We start from the raw sequence: 17,672 nt of genomic DNA, 5'->3' as shown, positions 1-17,672 counted from the left end.
GGATAAGACAGACAGACAGACAGGCAGAATGGATGTGGCTGGGTGAGGACAGTCAGACAGTCAGGATGGATGTGGCTGGGTGAGGACAGTCAGACAGTCAGGATGGATATGGCTGGGTGGGGACAGACAGACAGACAGACAGACAGACAGACAGAGGATGGATGGATGTGGCTGGGTTAGGACAGACAGACAGACAGGATGGATGTGGCTGGGTTAGGACAGTCAGACAGACAGGATGGATGTGGCTGGGTTAGGACAGACAGTCTGGATGGATGTGGCTGGGTTAGGACAGTCAGACAGACAGGATGGATGTGGCTGGGAGGACAGTCAGACAGACAGGATGGATGTGGCTGGGTTAGGACAGTCAGACAGACAGGATGGATGTGGCTGGGTTAGACAGTCAGACAGTCAGGATGGATGTGGCTGGCTTGTGGCTGTAGATCAGACAGTCAGGATGGATGTGGCTGGGTTAGGACAGTCAGGATGGATGTGGCTGGGTTAGGACAGACAGACAGACAGACAGGATGGATGTGGCATAAGACAGACAGACAGTCAGGCTGGATGTGGCTGGGTGAGGACAGTCAGACAGTCAGGATGGATGTGGCTGTTAGGACAGACAGACAGACAGGATGGATGTGGCTGGGTTAGGACAGTCAGACAGACAGGATGGATGTGGCTGGGTTAGGACAGACAGTCAGGATGGATGTGGCTGGGATAAGACAGACAGACAGTCAGGATGGATGTGGCTGGTGAGGACAGACAGACAGACAGACATGGATGTGACAGACAGACAGACAGACAGGATCAGGATGGATGTGGCTGGGTTAGGACAGTCAGACAGACAGGATGGATGTGGCTGGGTTAGGACAGACAGATGGATGGATGGATGTGGCTGGGTTAGGACAGTCAGACAGACAGGATGGATGTGGCTGGGTTAGGACAGTCAGACAGAGAGTCAGGATGGATGTGGCTGGGATAAGACAGACAGACAGACAGGATGGATGTGGCTGGGTTAGGAATGGACAGACAGACAGACAGGATGGATGTGGCTGGGTTAGGACAGACAGACAGTCAGGATGGATGTGGCTATTAGGACAGACAGACAGACAGACAGTCAGGATGGATGGATGGGCTGGTTAGGACAGACAGATGGTCAAGATGGATGTGGCTGGTGAACAGGATCAGGACAGTGATGGATGTGGCTGGTTAGGACAGTCAGACAGACTGGATGGATGTGGCTGGGTTAGGACAGTCAGACAGACAGACAGACAGACAGACAGGATGGATGTGGCTGGGTTAGGACAGTCAGACAGACAGTCAGGATGGATGTGGCTGGGGATTAGGACAGTCAGACAGACAGTCAGGATGGATGTGGCTGGGTTAGGATGTGGCTGACAGACAGTCAGGATGGATGTGGCTGGGTGGGGACAGACAGACAGGATGGATGTGGCTGGGTTAGGACAGACAGACAGACAGGATGGATGTGGCTGGGATAAGACAGACAGACAGTTAGGATGGATGTGGCTGGGTGAGGACAGTCAGACAGTCAGGATGGATGTGGCTGGGTGGGGACAGACAGACAGTCAGACAGTTCCAGGATGGATGTGGCTGGGTTAGGACAGACAGACAGACAGACAGGATGGATGTGGCTGAGTTAGGGCACAGACAGACAGTCAGGATGGATGTGGCTGGGTTAGGACAGTCAGACTAACAGACAGTCAGGATGGATGATGTTAGGACAGTCAGACAGATGGTCAAGATGGATGTGGCTGGGTTAGGACAGTCAGACAGACAGTCGGGATGGATGTGGCTGGGTTAGGACAGACAGTCAGGATGGATGTGGCTGGGTTAGGACAGTCAGACAGACAGTCAGGATGGATGTGGCTGGGTGAGGACAGTCAGACAGATGGATGTGGCTGGGTGAGGACAGTCAGACAGACAGTCAGGATGGATGTGGCTGGTTAGGACAGTCAGACAGACAGTCAGGATGGATGTGGCTGGTTAGGACAGACAGACAGTCAGGATGGATGTGGCTGGGTTAGGACAGTCAGACAGAGAGTCAGGATGGATGTGGCTGGGTTAGGACAGACAGACAGTCAGGATGGATGTGGCTGGGATAAGACAGACAGACAGTTAGGATGGATGTGGCTGGGTGAGGACAGTCAGACAGTCAGGATGGATGTGGCTAGGTGGGGACAGACAGACAGTCAGACAGTCAGGATGGATGTGGCTGGGTTAGGACAGACAGACAGACGGACAGGATGGATGTGGCTGAGTTAGGACAGACAGTCAGGATGGATGTGGCTGGGTTAGGACAGTCAGACTAACAGACAGTCAAGATGGATGTGGCTGGGTTAGGACAGTCAGACAGACAGTCGGGATGGATGTGGCTGGGTTAGGACAGTCAGACAGACAGACAGTCAGGATGGATGTGGCTGGGTGAGGACAGTCAGACAGACAGTCAGGATGGATGTGGCTGGGTGAGGACAGTCAGACAGACAGTCAGGATGGATGTGGCTGGGTGAGGACAGTCAGACAGACAGTCAGGATGGATGTGGATGTGGTTAGGACAGTCAGACAGACAGTCAGGATGTGGCTGGGTTAGGATGGATGTGGCTGGTTAGGACAGACAGACAGTCAGGATGGATGTGGCTGGGTTAGGACAGTCAGACAGAGAGTCAGGATGGATGTGGCTGGTTAGGACAGTCAGACAGACAGTCAGGATGAATGTGGCTGGTTAGGACAGACAGACAGTCAGGATGGATGTGGCTGGGTTAGGACAGTCAGACAGACAGTCAGAATGAATGTGGCTGGTTAGGACAGTCAGACAGACAGACAGTCAGGATGGGTGTGGCTGGGTGAGGACAGTCAGACAGACAGTCAGGATGGATGTGGCTGGGTGAGGACAGTCAGACAAACAGACAGTCAGGATAGATGTGGCTGGCTTAGTACAGACAGTCAGGATGGATGTGGCTAGGTTAGGACAGTCAGACAGACAGTCTGGATGGATGTGGCTGGGTTAGGACAGTCAGGCAGACAGTCAGGATGGATGTGGCTGGTTAGGACAGACAGACAGTCAGGATGGATTTGGCTGGGTTAGGACAGTCAGACAGTCAGGATGGATGTGGCTGGTTAGGACAGTCAGACAGACAGGATGGGTGTGGCTGGGTGAGGACAGTCAGACAGACAGTCAGGATGGATGTGGCTGGGTGAGGACAGTCAGGCAAACAGACAGTAAGGATGGATGTGGCTGGCTTAGTACAGACAGTCAGGATGGATGTGGCTAGTTGAGGACACTCAGACAGACAGTCAGGATGGATATGGCTGGTTAGGACAGACAGACAGTCTGGATGGATGTGGCTGGGTTAGTACAGTCAGACAGACAGTCAGGATGGATGTGGCTGGGTGAGGACAGTCAGACAGACAGTCAGGATGGATGTGGCTGGGTGGGTGAGGACAGTCAGACAGACAGTCAGGATGGATGTGGCTGGGTGAGGACAGTCAGACAGACAGTCAGGATGGATGTTAGGGGGGATATAGGTGGGTGTGACATAAATCATGCTAAGAAACTTGTACATGAGAAACTTTGTTTCAAGAGAGGGACAGAACGTGATAATATGTTCCTATCTCTTTCAAACACACACACACACACACACACACACACACACACACACACACACACACACACACACACACACACACACACACACACACACACACACACACACACACACACACACACACACACACTCATCCCCTGAGCCTGAGCCTGAACAGGGTTTAAGCTGAAATATCTCCCACAGCCTGTCTGTTCCAGGATAAACCACTCATCCATTAGGATGAAGCAGTAGCCTGCAGCTCAACAGGGTATCAAGGACTTCATAATGTTGCCTTGGTTGAGCTTTAGTTAATCATTGAACAAAATGTACTGAAGCAAACTGCCACTGTACCGTTTAGATGACTGAGTAAGAGTTTAAATGACCTTTTATCGTGACTAATTACCACAGGATTAAATGAGCTGGAGAGAATCCTAAATGGTTAATGTTTTATGAGACAGAACATTGGTAATTAATGTTCCAAATGTTCAGCAGCACTAAAATAAGAGATGTTTTTCAGTCACAGTATGAGATGGATTCATTATATTTCAGACAGTAGCATGGCCACAACTGATGGAAGGTTTAGTTTATTGAAATGATAGTACGAGATGGATTCATTATATTTCAGACAGTAGCATGGCCACAACTGATGGAAGGTTTAGTTTATTGAAATGACAGTATGAGATGGATTCATTATATTTCAGACAGTAGCATGGCCGCAACTGATGGAAGGTTTAGTTTATTGAAATGACAGTATGAGATGGATTCATTATATTTCAGACAGTAGCATGGCCGCAACTGATGGAAGGTTTTAGTTTATTGAAATGATTTTCCACTCCTTGTATTTCATAGCATGTTACTAACATGCTAACACTGTTACTGGTCCATGTTGTTATTTTAGCCGGGATTCTAATGGCTGCCTTGTCTCTGTGTGTCCTTTTCAGAGGAGGTCTGATCCAGACAGGGGAGCAGTACGAGTTTGTCCACCACGCCTTGAGCCTCTTCGAGACACGCCTCTCCGCCGACACCGGCCAATGAACAGAGGCCAGGAAGTTTTCGCTAAACATGCCAGGTTTTTCCAGGAAGTGGAATTTAATTCCCCCTAGCGGGAAGGACCTATCTTACCTGGTGACTGTGAGGTCATGTGACTAATGAGGAAGTGGATGTTCGGGTGACGATTGGATGGTAGATGTCCTTGTGGGCTTTGTCTTTGTGGACATGTATGGACAGCCTGGACTGATTGATTGAGTCTCCTTACAGAGAGAGAGATGGAGGTATGGACAGGTGATTATGTCTCTGAATGTAATGTATCCTTTCTTCTCTTCCTCTCTTTCCTCCTCCTCTTCTTCTTCTTCTACTACTTCCTGTCATTCGTGAGCAGCCCTGCTTCTGAAAACGTTGTTGTGAGCAACCTGCCTCTGTCCAATCAAACTCTCTGATACTGCAGCTCTGTCCAATCAGATTGCCTGATATTGATTATGTAGTATACCTACACTCTGACCTCTTACTACTATGTGCTACAGTAGATGGGTAGGTAGTCTGTGGTCCTTGAATCGTCCATGGTGTTTCTATTATAAAGCAAAAGGTACGCTGTTGAAATTAATAGCACTTGTCTTTGTGACTTTACTAGGATATTTTTTTTAATTCTGATTATTTATTTATTTTTTAAACTATGTGCTGTTACACAAAGGGTATTATTCTGAAGACTGTTATATTCCATTGGAGGTTGGCTTTTCTCTCAGTAACAAGCTGCCCCTCTGCCATATACTATACCTCTAATAGCATGTTGATCATCCATTCAAAGATCAGTGTATGAAAGGTGAGGGAACGATTGGGCCTGTCTGCACGGTACTACACATTCCAAGGTCTTTACACTATGGGGATGTGGCCATTATACACACTGAATTGGAAGCAGATAACCAACATAAAAAGCCAAGTGACACACGGCCCTTCAGGAATTGAGTTTGGCAGCCCCTGCTATAGGCCATCCTGTAGATCTACCCTATTCACAGAGAACTGTCATGGCATTGTGATCCAATGTTCCATACCAAAGCTCTCTGTTATCAGGTACCTGTAGATCTACCTTATTCACAGAGAACTGTCATGGCCAAAATCCAATGTTCCATACCAAAGCTCTCTGTTATCAGGTACCTGTAGATCTACCTTATTCACAGAGAACTGTCATGGCCGCTGTGTGATCCAATGTTCCATACCAAAGCTCTCTGTTATCAGGTACCTGTAGATCTACCTTATTCACAGAGAACTGTCATTCCCGCCGTGTGATCAATGTTCCATACCAAAGCTCTCTGTTATCAGGTACCTGTAGATCTACCTTATTCACAGAGAACTGTCATGGCCGCTGTGTGATCCAATGTTCCATACCAAAGCTCTCTGTTATCAGGTGGCGTGTGATCTACCCTGGCTCTGAAACGACATTTCATCACTAAATCAATCTTAATTACAAAACATTTTTTATTTTTTATTTTCAGAATATCATTTATTTTCCATTTCTTAGCTTAGCTGACCATTAAAGGCCCAGTGCAGTCAAAAACATGATTCCCCCCGATGTGTTTTATATATATACACATACTATGATGTTGGAATAAGGCAGTTAATTGAAATTGAGATAAAAATGGCTGCGTTGGGCCTTTAAGCATCACAGATATGACATCTTTCTTTACCAAAATGTAAACGTTTGCGTTTAAATGACATGTTATGTTTAATTGTTGATCATATAGATTAAATTATAGTAATAATAATGCTTTTAGTTTTATACAATATTAAGATAATGTTTTGATGTGTAACAGTAAACTCATGATGGTTTGGTACTTTTAGACATGATGTTTTCTCTGTATGACTGAATGGTGTAGATTCCCACACACTTTATCTCTGGAACAAAACAATTATTACAAAGATAACGTCAATCAGACACTTATAAAAAAGAAATGTCTGGATTATCTGACCCTGATTTCAAACGCTGATATACTGTAGCTTCTAAATGCCGAATACATACAGTTGAAGTCAGAAGTTTTACATACACCTCAGCCAAATACATTTAAACTCAGTTTTTCACAATTCCTGACATTTAATCCCAGTAAAAATGCCCTGTTTTAGGTCAGTTAGGATCAACACTTTATTTTAAGAATGTGAAATGTCAGAATAATATTAGAGAGAATTATTTATTTCAGCTTTTATTTCTTTCATCACATTCCCAGTGGGTCAGAAGTTTACAGACACTCAATTAGTCTTTGGTAGCATTGCCTTAAAATTGTTTAACTTGGGTCATACGTTTCGGGTAGCCTTCCACAAGCTTCCCACAATAAGTTGGGTGAATTTTGGCCTATTCCTCCTTACAGAGCTGGTATAACTGAGTCAGGTTACACCTAGGTAGGCCTCCTTGCTCGCACATGCTTTTTCAGAATCTGCCCACAAATTGTCTATAGGATTGAGGTCAGGGCTTTGTGCTAGCCACTCCAATACCTTGACTTTGTTGTCCTTAAGCCATTTTGCCACAAATTTGGAAGTATGCTTGGGGCCATTGTCCATTTGGAAGACCCATTTGCGACCAAGCTTTAACTTCCTGACTGATGTCTTGAGATGTTGCTTCAATATATCCACATAATATTCCTACCTCATGACGCCACCTATTTTGTAAAGTACACCAGTCCCTCCTGCAGCAAAGCACCCCCACAACATGATGCTGCCACCCCCACAACATGATGCTGTCACCCCCACAACATGATGCTGTCACCCCCACAACATGATGCTGCCACCCCCACAACATGATGCTGCCACCCCCACAACATGATGCTGTCACCCCCACAACATCGTGCTGCCACCCCCACAACATGATGCTGCCACCCCCACAACATGATGCTGCCACCCCCACAATATGATGCTGCCACCCCCACAACATGATGCTGCCACCCCCACAACATGATGCTGCCACCCCCACATCATGATGCTGCCGCCCCCCCCAAACATGATGCTGCCGCCCCGTGCTTCACGGTTGGGATGGTGTTCGGGCTTGCAAGCCTCCCCTTTTTCCTCCAAACATAACGATGGTCGTTATGGCCAAACAGTTCTATTTTTGTTTCATCAGACCAGAGGACATTTCTCCAAAAAGTATGATCTTTGTCCCCATGTGGAGTTGCAAACTGTAGTTTGGCTTTTTTTATGGCAGTTTTGGAGCAGTGGCTTCTTCCTTGCTGAGCAGCCTTTCAGGTTATGTCGATATAGGACTCATTTTACTGTGGATTTAGATACTTTTGTACCTGTTTCCTCCAGCATCTTCACAAGGTCCTTTGTTGTTGTTCTGGGATTGATTTGCACTTTTCGCACCAAAGTACATTCATCTCTAGGAGACAGAACGCGTCTCCTTCCTGAGCGGTATGACGGCTGTGTGGTCCCATGGTGTTTATACTTGCGTACTATCTTCAGGTGTTTGGAAATTGCTCCCAAGGATGAACCAGACTTGTGGTCTACAATTTTTTTCCTAAAGGTCTTGGCTGATTTCTTTTGATTTTCCCATCAAAGAGGCACTGAGTTTGAAGGTAGGCCTTGAAATATGTCCACAGGTACACCTCCAATTGACTCACATGTTGTCAATTAGCCTATCAGAAGTTTCTAAAGCCATGACATAATTTTCTGGAATTTTCCAAGCTGTTTAAAGGCACAGTCAACATAGTGTATGTAAACTTCTGACTCACTGGAATTGTGATACAGTGAAATAATCTGTCTTTAAACAATTGTTGGAAAAAATTACTTGTGTCATGCACAAAGTAGATGTCCTAACCGACTTGTGGTTGAAAAATGACTTTTAATGACTCCAACAACCTAAGTGTATGTAAACTTCCGACTTCAACTGTAGATTGGACATGACTCCCTTCAAACTTTTCTGGTAATTCCTAAAAAATCTGAAGTGAGTTGCACAATTACTAGCTTGGAATCCATCCTGAATAGCGCTCCATTTCACTATGGTCTCACTAGTGAAGCAGAGTAGTATTCAGGGTGGATTCTAGACAAAACAAATACCCCTCCCTGCTCCTTCCTCTTCAAACAAGACTTCCTTGAGGTCATTTCCTTAACTCCACCAGGGTTTCTAACTCAACAAGACGATTCCCACAAACAGCCAGTTATTCTCGTGATACAGATCCTGATTTAGAATAGTTTAGTAGCCTGGAACCTCAAACTGAATATATCACTATTTCACTGAAACAGTAGGGAAGTAGAGTAATATTTGAATATATCACTATTTCACTGAAACAGTAGGGAAGTAGAGTAATATTTGAATATATCACTATTTCACTGAAACAGTAGGGAAGTAGAGTAATATCTGAATATATCACTATTTCACTGAAACAGTAGGGAAGTAGAGTAATATTTGAATATATCACTATTTCACTGAAACAGTAGGGAAGTAGAGTAATATTTGAATATATCACTATTTCACTGAAACAGTAGGGAAGTAGAGTAATATTTGAATATATCACTATTTCACTGAAACAGTAGGGAAGTAGAGTAATATTTGAATATATCACTATTTCACTGAAACAGTAGGGAAGTAGAGTAATATTTGAATATATCACTATTTCACTGAAACAGTAGGGAAGTAGAGTAATATTTGTGTTCCAGCAAGTTTGGTCACAATATTGTTTTAAACGTTCATGTTGGACTGGTGCCAGACTGAGCATTTTACTAAATGCATCGTCAATGAGCGCTGATGAAGATTTAATCAAAAAGCGCATTACAATGGATTGGAAATACAATGAAATTCAAAAATGAGGCAAATCATTTGTAGGAAAACATTGAATGTCGCCAGATTGACTTTCACTAGCTAGCTAAAATTAAGGAGAGGCCATTGGATTTTAGCTAGCTAACGTTAGCATTGCTAGCTATTTTTGACGAACTTTACAAGCTAATGACAACATTGTCACGTCTAAAGTAAATTTGAAGGCATGATAATGCTGGCATTAAGTTGTTTCCTACTAAATATGTGACTACTTTTACAATGTCATTGTATTTCCAGGCACTGTAGTGTAATTTTAACGAAACAATAGTTAGCCTCCGTCCAGAATGACTCCGGTAGAGGGCGGCTTGACGACGTTCATAACAATGGCATGACACGACCGAGTGATGGAGGTGCAAGTCATGAATATGCATGATGGAGGAATTTATATACACTACATCTATAAGGACCATTAAACATAATGTGGACAGGCATATCTATAAGGACCATTAAACATCATGTGGACAGGCATATCTATAAGGACCATTAAACATCATGTGGACAGGCATATCTATAAGGACCATTAAACATCATGTGGACAGGCATATCTATAAGGACCATTAAACATAATGTGGACAGGCATATCTATAAGGACCATTAAACATCATGTGGACAGGCATATCTATAATAAGGACCATTAAACATCATGTGGACAGGCATATCTATAAGGACCATTAAACATAATGTGGACAGGCATATCTATAAGGACCATTAAACATCATGTGGACAGGCATATCTATAAGGACCATTAAACATATTGTGGACCATATCTATTAAACATCATGTGGACAGGCATATCTATAAGGACCATTAAACATAATGTGGACAGGCATATCTATAAGGACCATTAAACATAATGTGGACAGGCATATCTATAAGGACCATTAAACATCATGTGGACAGGCATATCTATAAGGACCATTAAACATCATGTGGACAGGCATATCTATAAGGACCATTAAACATCATGTGGACAGGCATATCTATAAGGACCATTAAACATCATGTGGACAGGCATATCTATAAGGACCATTAAACATCATGTGGACAGGCATATCTATAAGGACCATTAAACATAATGTGGACAGGCATATCTATAAGGACCATTAAACATCATGTGGACAGGCATATCTATAAGGACCATTAAACATCATGTGGACAGGCATATCTATAAGGACCATTAAACATCATGTGGACAGGCATATCTATAAGGACCATTAAACATCATGTGGACAGGCATATCTATAAGGACCATTAAACATCATGTGGACAGGCATATCTATAAGGACCATTAAACATCATGTGGACAGGCATATCTATAAGGACCATTAAACATCATGTGGACAGGCATATCTATAAGGACCATTAAACATCATGTGGACAGGCATATCTATAAGGACCATTAAACATCATGTGGACAGGCATATCTATAAGGACATATCTATAAGGACCATTAAACATCATGTGGACAGGCATATCTATAAGGACCATTAAACATCATGTGGACAGGCATATCTATAAGGACCATTAAACATCATGTGGACAGGCATATCTATAAGGACCATTAAACATCATGTGGACAGGCATATCTATAAGGACCATTAAACATCATGTGGACAGGCATATCTATAAGGACCATTAAACATCATGTGGACAGGCATATCTATAAGGACCATTAAACATCATGTGGACAGGCATATCTATAAGGACCATTAAACATCATGTGGACAGGCATATCTATAAGGACCATTAAACATCATGTGGACAGGCATATCATATAAGGACCATTAAACATCATGTGGACAGGCATATCTATAAGGACCATTAAACATCATGTGGACAGGCATATCTATAAGGACCATTAAACATCATGTGGACAGGCATATCTATAAGGACCATTAAACATCATGTGGACAGGCATATCTATAAGGACCATTAAACATCATGTGGACAGGCATATCTATAAGGACCATTAAACATCATGTGGACAGGCATATCTATAAGGACCATTAAACATCATGTGGACAGGCATATCTATAAGGACCATTAAACATCATGTGGACAGGCATATCTATAAGGACCATTAAACATCATGTGGACAGGCATATCTATAAGGACCATTAAACATCATGTGGACAGGCATATCTATAAGGACCATTAAACATCATGTGGACAGGCATATCTATAAGGACCATTAAACATCATGTGGATATCTAGGCATATCTATAAGGACCATTAAAACATCATGTGGACAGGCATATCTATAAGGACCATTAAACATCATGTGGACAGGCATATCTATAAGGACCATTAAACATCATGTGGACAGGCATATCTATAAGGACCATTAAACATCATGTGGACAGGCATATCTATAAGGACCATTAAACATCATGTGGACAGGCATATCTATAAGGACCATTAAACATCATGTGGACAGGCATATCTATAAGGACCATTAAACATCATGTGGACAGGCATATCTATAAGGACCATTAAACATCATGTGGACAGGCATATCTATAAGGACCATTAAACATCATGTGGACAGGCATATCTATAAGGACCATTAAACATCATGTGGACAGGCATATCTATAAGGACCATTAAACATCATGTGGACAGGCATATCTATAAGGACCATTAAACATCATGTGGACAGGCATATCTATAAGGACCATTAAACATCATGTGGACAGGCATATCTATAAGGACCATTAAACATCATGTGGACAGGCATATCTATAAGGACCATTAAACATCATGTGGACAGGCATATCTATAAGGACCATTAAACATCATGTGGACAGGCATATCTATAAGGACCATTAAACATCATGTGGACAGGCATATCTATAAGGACCATTAAACATCATGTGGACAGGCATATCTATAAGGACCATTAAACATCATGTGGACAGGCATATCTATAAGGACCATTAAACATCATGTGGACAGGCATATCTATAAGGACCATTAAACATCATGTGGACAGGCATATCTATAAGGACCATTAAACATCATGTGGACAGGCATATCTATAAGGACCATTAAACATCATGTGGACAGGCATATCTATAAGGACCATTAAACATCATGTGGACAGGCATATCTATAAGGACCATTAAACATCATGTGGACAGGCATATCTATAAGGACCATTAAACATCATGTGGACAGGCATATCTATAAGGACCATTAAACATCATGTGGACAGGCATATCTATAAGGACCATTAAACATCATGTGGACAGGCATATCTATAAGGACCATTAAACATCATGTGGACAGGCATATCTATAAGGACCATTAAACATCATGTGGACAGGCATATCTATAAGGACCATTAAACATCATGTGGACAGGCATATCTATAAGGACCATTAAACATCATGTGGACAGGCATATCTATAAGGACCATTAAACATCATGTGGACAGGCATATCTATAAGGACCATTAAACATCATGTGGACAGGCATATCTATAAGGACCATTAAACATCATGTGGACAGGCATATCTATAAGGACCATTAAACATCATGTGGACAGGCATATCTATAAGGACCATTAAACATCATCATATCTGGACAGGCATATCTATAAGGACCATTAAACATCATGTGGACAGGCATATCTATAAGGACCATTAAACATCATGTGGACAGGCATATCTATAAGGACCATTAAACATCATGTGGACAGGCATATCTATAAGGACCATTAAACATCATGTGGACAGGCATATCTATAAGGACCATTAAACATCATGTGGACAGGCATATCTATAAGGACCATTAAACATCATGTGGACAGGCATATCTATAAGGACCATTAAACATCATGTGGACAGGCATATCTATAAGGACCATTAAACATCATGTGGACAGGCATATCTATAAGGACCATTAAACATCATGTGGACAGGCATATCTATAAGGACCATTAAACATCATGTGGACAGGCATATCTATAAGGACCATTAAACATCATGTGGACAGGCATATCTATATGGGACCATTAAACATCATGTGGACAGGCATATCTATAAGGACCATTAAACATCATGTGGACAGGCATATCTATAAGGACCATTAAACATCATGTGGACAGGCATATCTATAAGGACCATTAAACATCATGTGGACAGGCATATCTATAAGGACCATTAAACATCATGTGGACAGGCATATCTATAAGGACCATTAAACATCATGTGGACAGGCATATCTATAAGGACCATTAAACATCATGTGGACAGGCATATCTATAAGGACCATTAAACATCATGTGGACAGGCATATCTATAAGGACCATTAAACATCATGTGGACAGGCATATCTATAAGGACCATTAAACATCATGTGGACAGGCATATCTATAAGGACCATTAAACATCATGTGGACAGGCATATCTATAAGGACCATTAAACATCATGTGGACAGGCATATCTATAAGGACCATTAAACATCATGTGGACAGGCATATCTATAAGGACCATTAAACATCATGTGGACAGGCATATCTATAAGGACCATTAAACATCATGTGGACAGGCATATCTATAAGGACCATTAAACATCATGTGGACAGGCATATCTATAAGGACCATTAAACATCATGTGGACAGGCATATCTATAAGGACCATTAAACATCATGTGGACAGGCATATCTATAAGGACCATTAAACATCATGTGGACAGGCATATCTATAAGGACCATTAAACATCATGTGGACAGGCATATCTATAAGGACCATTAAACATCATGTGGACAGGCATATCTATAAGGACCATTAAACATCATGTGGACAGGCATATCTATAAGGACCATTAAACATCATGTGGACAGGCATATCTATAAGGACCATTAAACATCATGTGGACAGGCATATCTATAAGGACCATTAAACATCATGTGGACAGGCATATCTATAAGGACCATTAAACATCATGTGGACAGGCATATCTATAAGGACCATTAAACATCATGTGGACAGGCATATCTATAAGGACCATTAAACATCATGTGGACAGGCATATCTATAAGGACCATTAAACATCATGTGGACAGGCATATCTATAAGGACCATTAAACATCATGTGGACAGGCATATCTATAAGGACCATTAAACATCATGTGGACAGGCATATCTATAAGGACCATTAAACATCATGTGGACAGGCATATCTATAAGGACCATTAAACATCATGTGGACAGGCATATCTATAAGGACCATTAAACATCATGTGGACAGGCATATCTATAAGGACCATTAAACATCATGTGGACAGGCATATCTATAAGGACCATTAAACATCATGTGGACAGGCATATCTATAAGGACCATTAAACATCATGTGGACAGGCATATCTATAAGGACCATTAAACATCATGTGGACAGGCATATCTATAAGGACCATTAAACATCATGTGGACAGGCATATCTATAAGGACCATTAAACATCATGTGGACAGGCATCATCTATACAGGCACCATTAAACATCATGTGGACAGGCATATCTATAAGGACCATTAAACATCATGTGGACAGGCATATCTATAAGGACCATTAAACATCATGTGGACAGGCATATCTATAAGGACCATTAAACATCATGTGGACAGGCATATCTATAAGGACCATTAAACATCATGTGGACAGGCATATCTATAAGGACCATTAAACATCATGTGGACCATTAAACATCATGTGGACAGGCATATCTATAAGGACCATTAAACATCATGTGGACAGGCATATCTATAAGGACCATTAAACATCATGTGGACAGGCATATCTATAAGGACCATTAAACATCATGTGGACAGGCATATCTATAAGGACCATTAAACATCATGTGGACAGGCATATCTATAAGGACCATTAAACATCATGTGGACAGGCATATCTATAAGGACCATTAAACATCATGTGGACAGGCATATCTATAAGGACCATTAAACATCATGTGGACAGGCATATCTATAAGGACCATTAAACATCATGTGGACAGGCATATCTATAAGGACCATTAAACATCATGTGGACAGGCATATCTATAAGGACCATTAAACATCATGTGGACAGGCATATCTATAAGGACCATTAAACATCATGTGGACAGGCATATCTATAAGGACCATTAAACATCATGTGGACAGGCATATCTATAAGGACCATTAAACATCATGTGGACAGGCATATCTATAAGGACCATTAAACATCATGTGGACAGGCATATCTATAAGGACCATTAAACATCATGTGGACAGGCATATCTATAAGGACCATTAAACATCATGTGGACAGGCATATCTATAAGGACCATAAGACATCATGTGGACAGGCATATCTATAAGGACCATATCTTGCTGCTGAAAATGTGCAAGTGTTCGACCAAGGAGGATACAGATGGTTGTTTGTTGTGTGATAATGAATTGAGAAACATTTCACTTTTTGTATGTACTTATGGATGATTTTTGTATGTACTAATGGATGATTTTTGTATGTACTAATGGATGATTTTTGTATGTACTTATGGATGATTTTTGTATTATTATTTGTGATTTTAAAAAAAGAAAAAAGGTTTTGAATACATAAAACGTTAACCGTCCGTGCATATTGTTTACTGTTAGTAGAGTTGTATCTATCCACTATGTGGGGTTAATGGCCATATTAGCCAGGAGGACAAAGGGGTGCGTTCCAAATGGGACCCTAGAGCCTTTAAAGTGCACTACATTTGACCAGGCCCATAGAGCTCTGATCACAAGTAGTGAACTATCTAGAATAGAGGGTGGTGTATAGGACTCAGGCCTATGAGTTCTTCCCTGATGTACTACTAATGGACTTGAATGTTGTGATTCGTTCTCTCCTTGTCCGCCATAATAACCACAGTAGTAACTATTTATATATCTGATATAAGCTGTACATATTGTATGTATGCTTTAATGAAATGTACATGTTTGGAGGGCAGCACAAGGAGAGGTGCCGGCCTCAAACAGCTGTTTGTGTTGTTCCTACTACGGAGGGGAAAAGGGGGTTTTATCTTCTACTGTACGACTGGACATCGGGTCACTGAATACTTGCTGGTGCGGAGGAAATATGTTGCCATTCATCTGTATTCCAACTCTTGTAGTGTTTATTCAAAAAAGAAAACAGACCAAAACTAAAATCTAAAACTTAGCTAAAACTAAAACAGTGTGTTGAGTAATTGTTTTGGTGGTTTACTGAGGGTTTAGTACTGAAGCCATGCTATGAACTTTAGACAGCTCTGACGTGTTCTGTTGACTGTATTACTGTACTGTATATGGAATATTCCTGGATGTTACTCTACTACCCTGTGTTGTGCAGAGTTGTACTACGTTGGGAGTACTACGTTGAGAGTTGTACTACCTTGAGAGTACTACGTTGAGAGTTGTACTACCTTGAGAGTACTACGTTGAGAGTACTACATTGTACTACCTTGAGAATACTACGTTGAGAGTTGTACTACCTTGAGAGTACTGCGTTGAGAGTACTACATTGTACTACCTTGAGAGTACTACATTGTACTACCTTGAGAGTACTACGTTGAGAGTTGTACTACCTTGAGAGTACTACGTTGAGAGTTGTACTACCTTGAGAGTACTACGTTGAGAGTACTACCTTGAGAGTTGTACTACCTTGAGAGTACTACGTTGAGAGTTGTACTACCTTGAGAGTACTACGTTGAGAGTTGTACTACCTTGAGAGTACTGCGTTGAGAGTTGTACTACCTTGAGAGTACTACGTTGAGAGTTGTACTACCTTGAGAATACTACGTTGAGAGTTGTACTACCTTGACTAGACAGTTAGCGGCTTGAAGATGCCACTAAACTGCCCTGTACCTAAACAGAAAATGATACTGTACCTACTGTAAGACATTGACTTTATAGTCCCTACTGCCAATAAAGAGAAACTGTTTTGAACTATCACACACTGATCTGTTTTTAATTTCATCCTTGCTGAATGCTGAAGATGTAATGTTGAAAATTGTAATGTTGAAAAGTGAAATGTTGTAAAGTGAAATGTGTTCAAGTGAAATGTTGCAACACAGTCAAAAGGCACAGCCTCTGAAACAGGGCAGCTGACTACAGTATTTCAGGGCTCCAGACTGCACTATAGATCTGTGAAAATGTCAACGGAAACTGTAGTTGTTGAGGTTTGATGTTGTTGTCATACCCAACAGACTATATGCTCAGTTGCCGGAAATTGAAAACGAACTAGATTTGAAAATACATTTCGAGCTCTGAGGTTTACTGAA

General features: G+C 41.9%; 1 protein-coding gene across 1 annotated transcript in view; it reads left to right on the top strand.

Annotated features, from left to right (window-relative positions):
* Positions 1-5,199, top strand: part of LOC135571149 (uncharacterized) — a 138,975-nt gene extending 133,776 nt beyond the window's left edge. Inside the window, 1 exon segment of the mRNA XM_065016942.1 lies at positions 4,541-5,199. Within this exon segment, the coding sequence (XP_064873014.1) occupies positions 4,541-4,634 (94 nt within the window). The 3' untranslated portion in view covers positions 4,635-5,199.
* Positions 5,200-17,672: the final 12,473 nt, after the last annotated feature.

Source organism: Oncorhynchus nerka, unplaced genomic scaffold (genome assembly GCF_034236695.1).
Source record: "Oncorhynchus nerka isolate Pitt River unplaced genomic scaffold, Oner_Uvic_2.0 unplaced_scaffold_728, whole genome shotgun sequence".
Taxonomy (NCBI): Eukaryota; Metazoa; Chordata; class Actinopteri; order Salmoniformes; family Salmonidae; genus Oncorhynchus; species Oncorhynchus nerka.
Note: the sequence above shows the minus strand (reverse complement) of the source record. Positions and strands in the feature narration are given on the sequence as shown.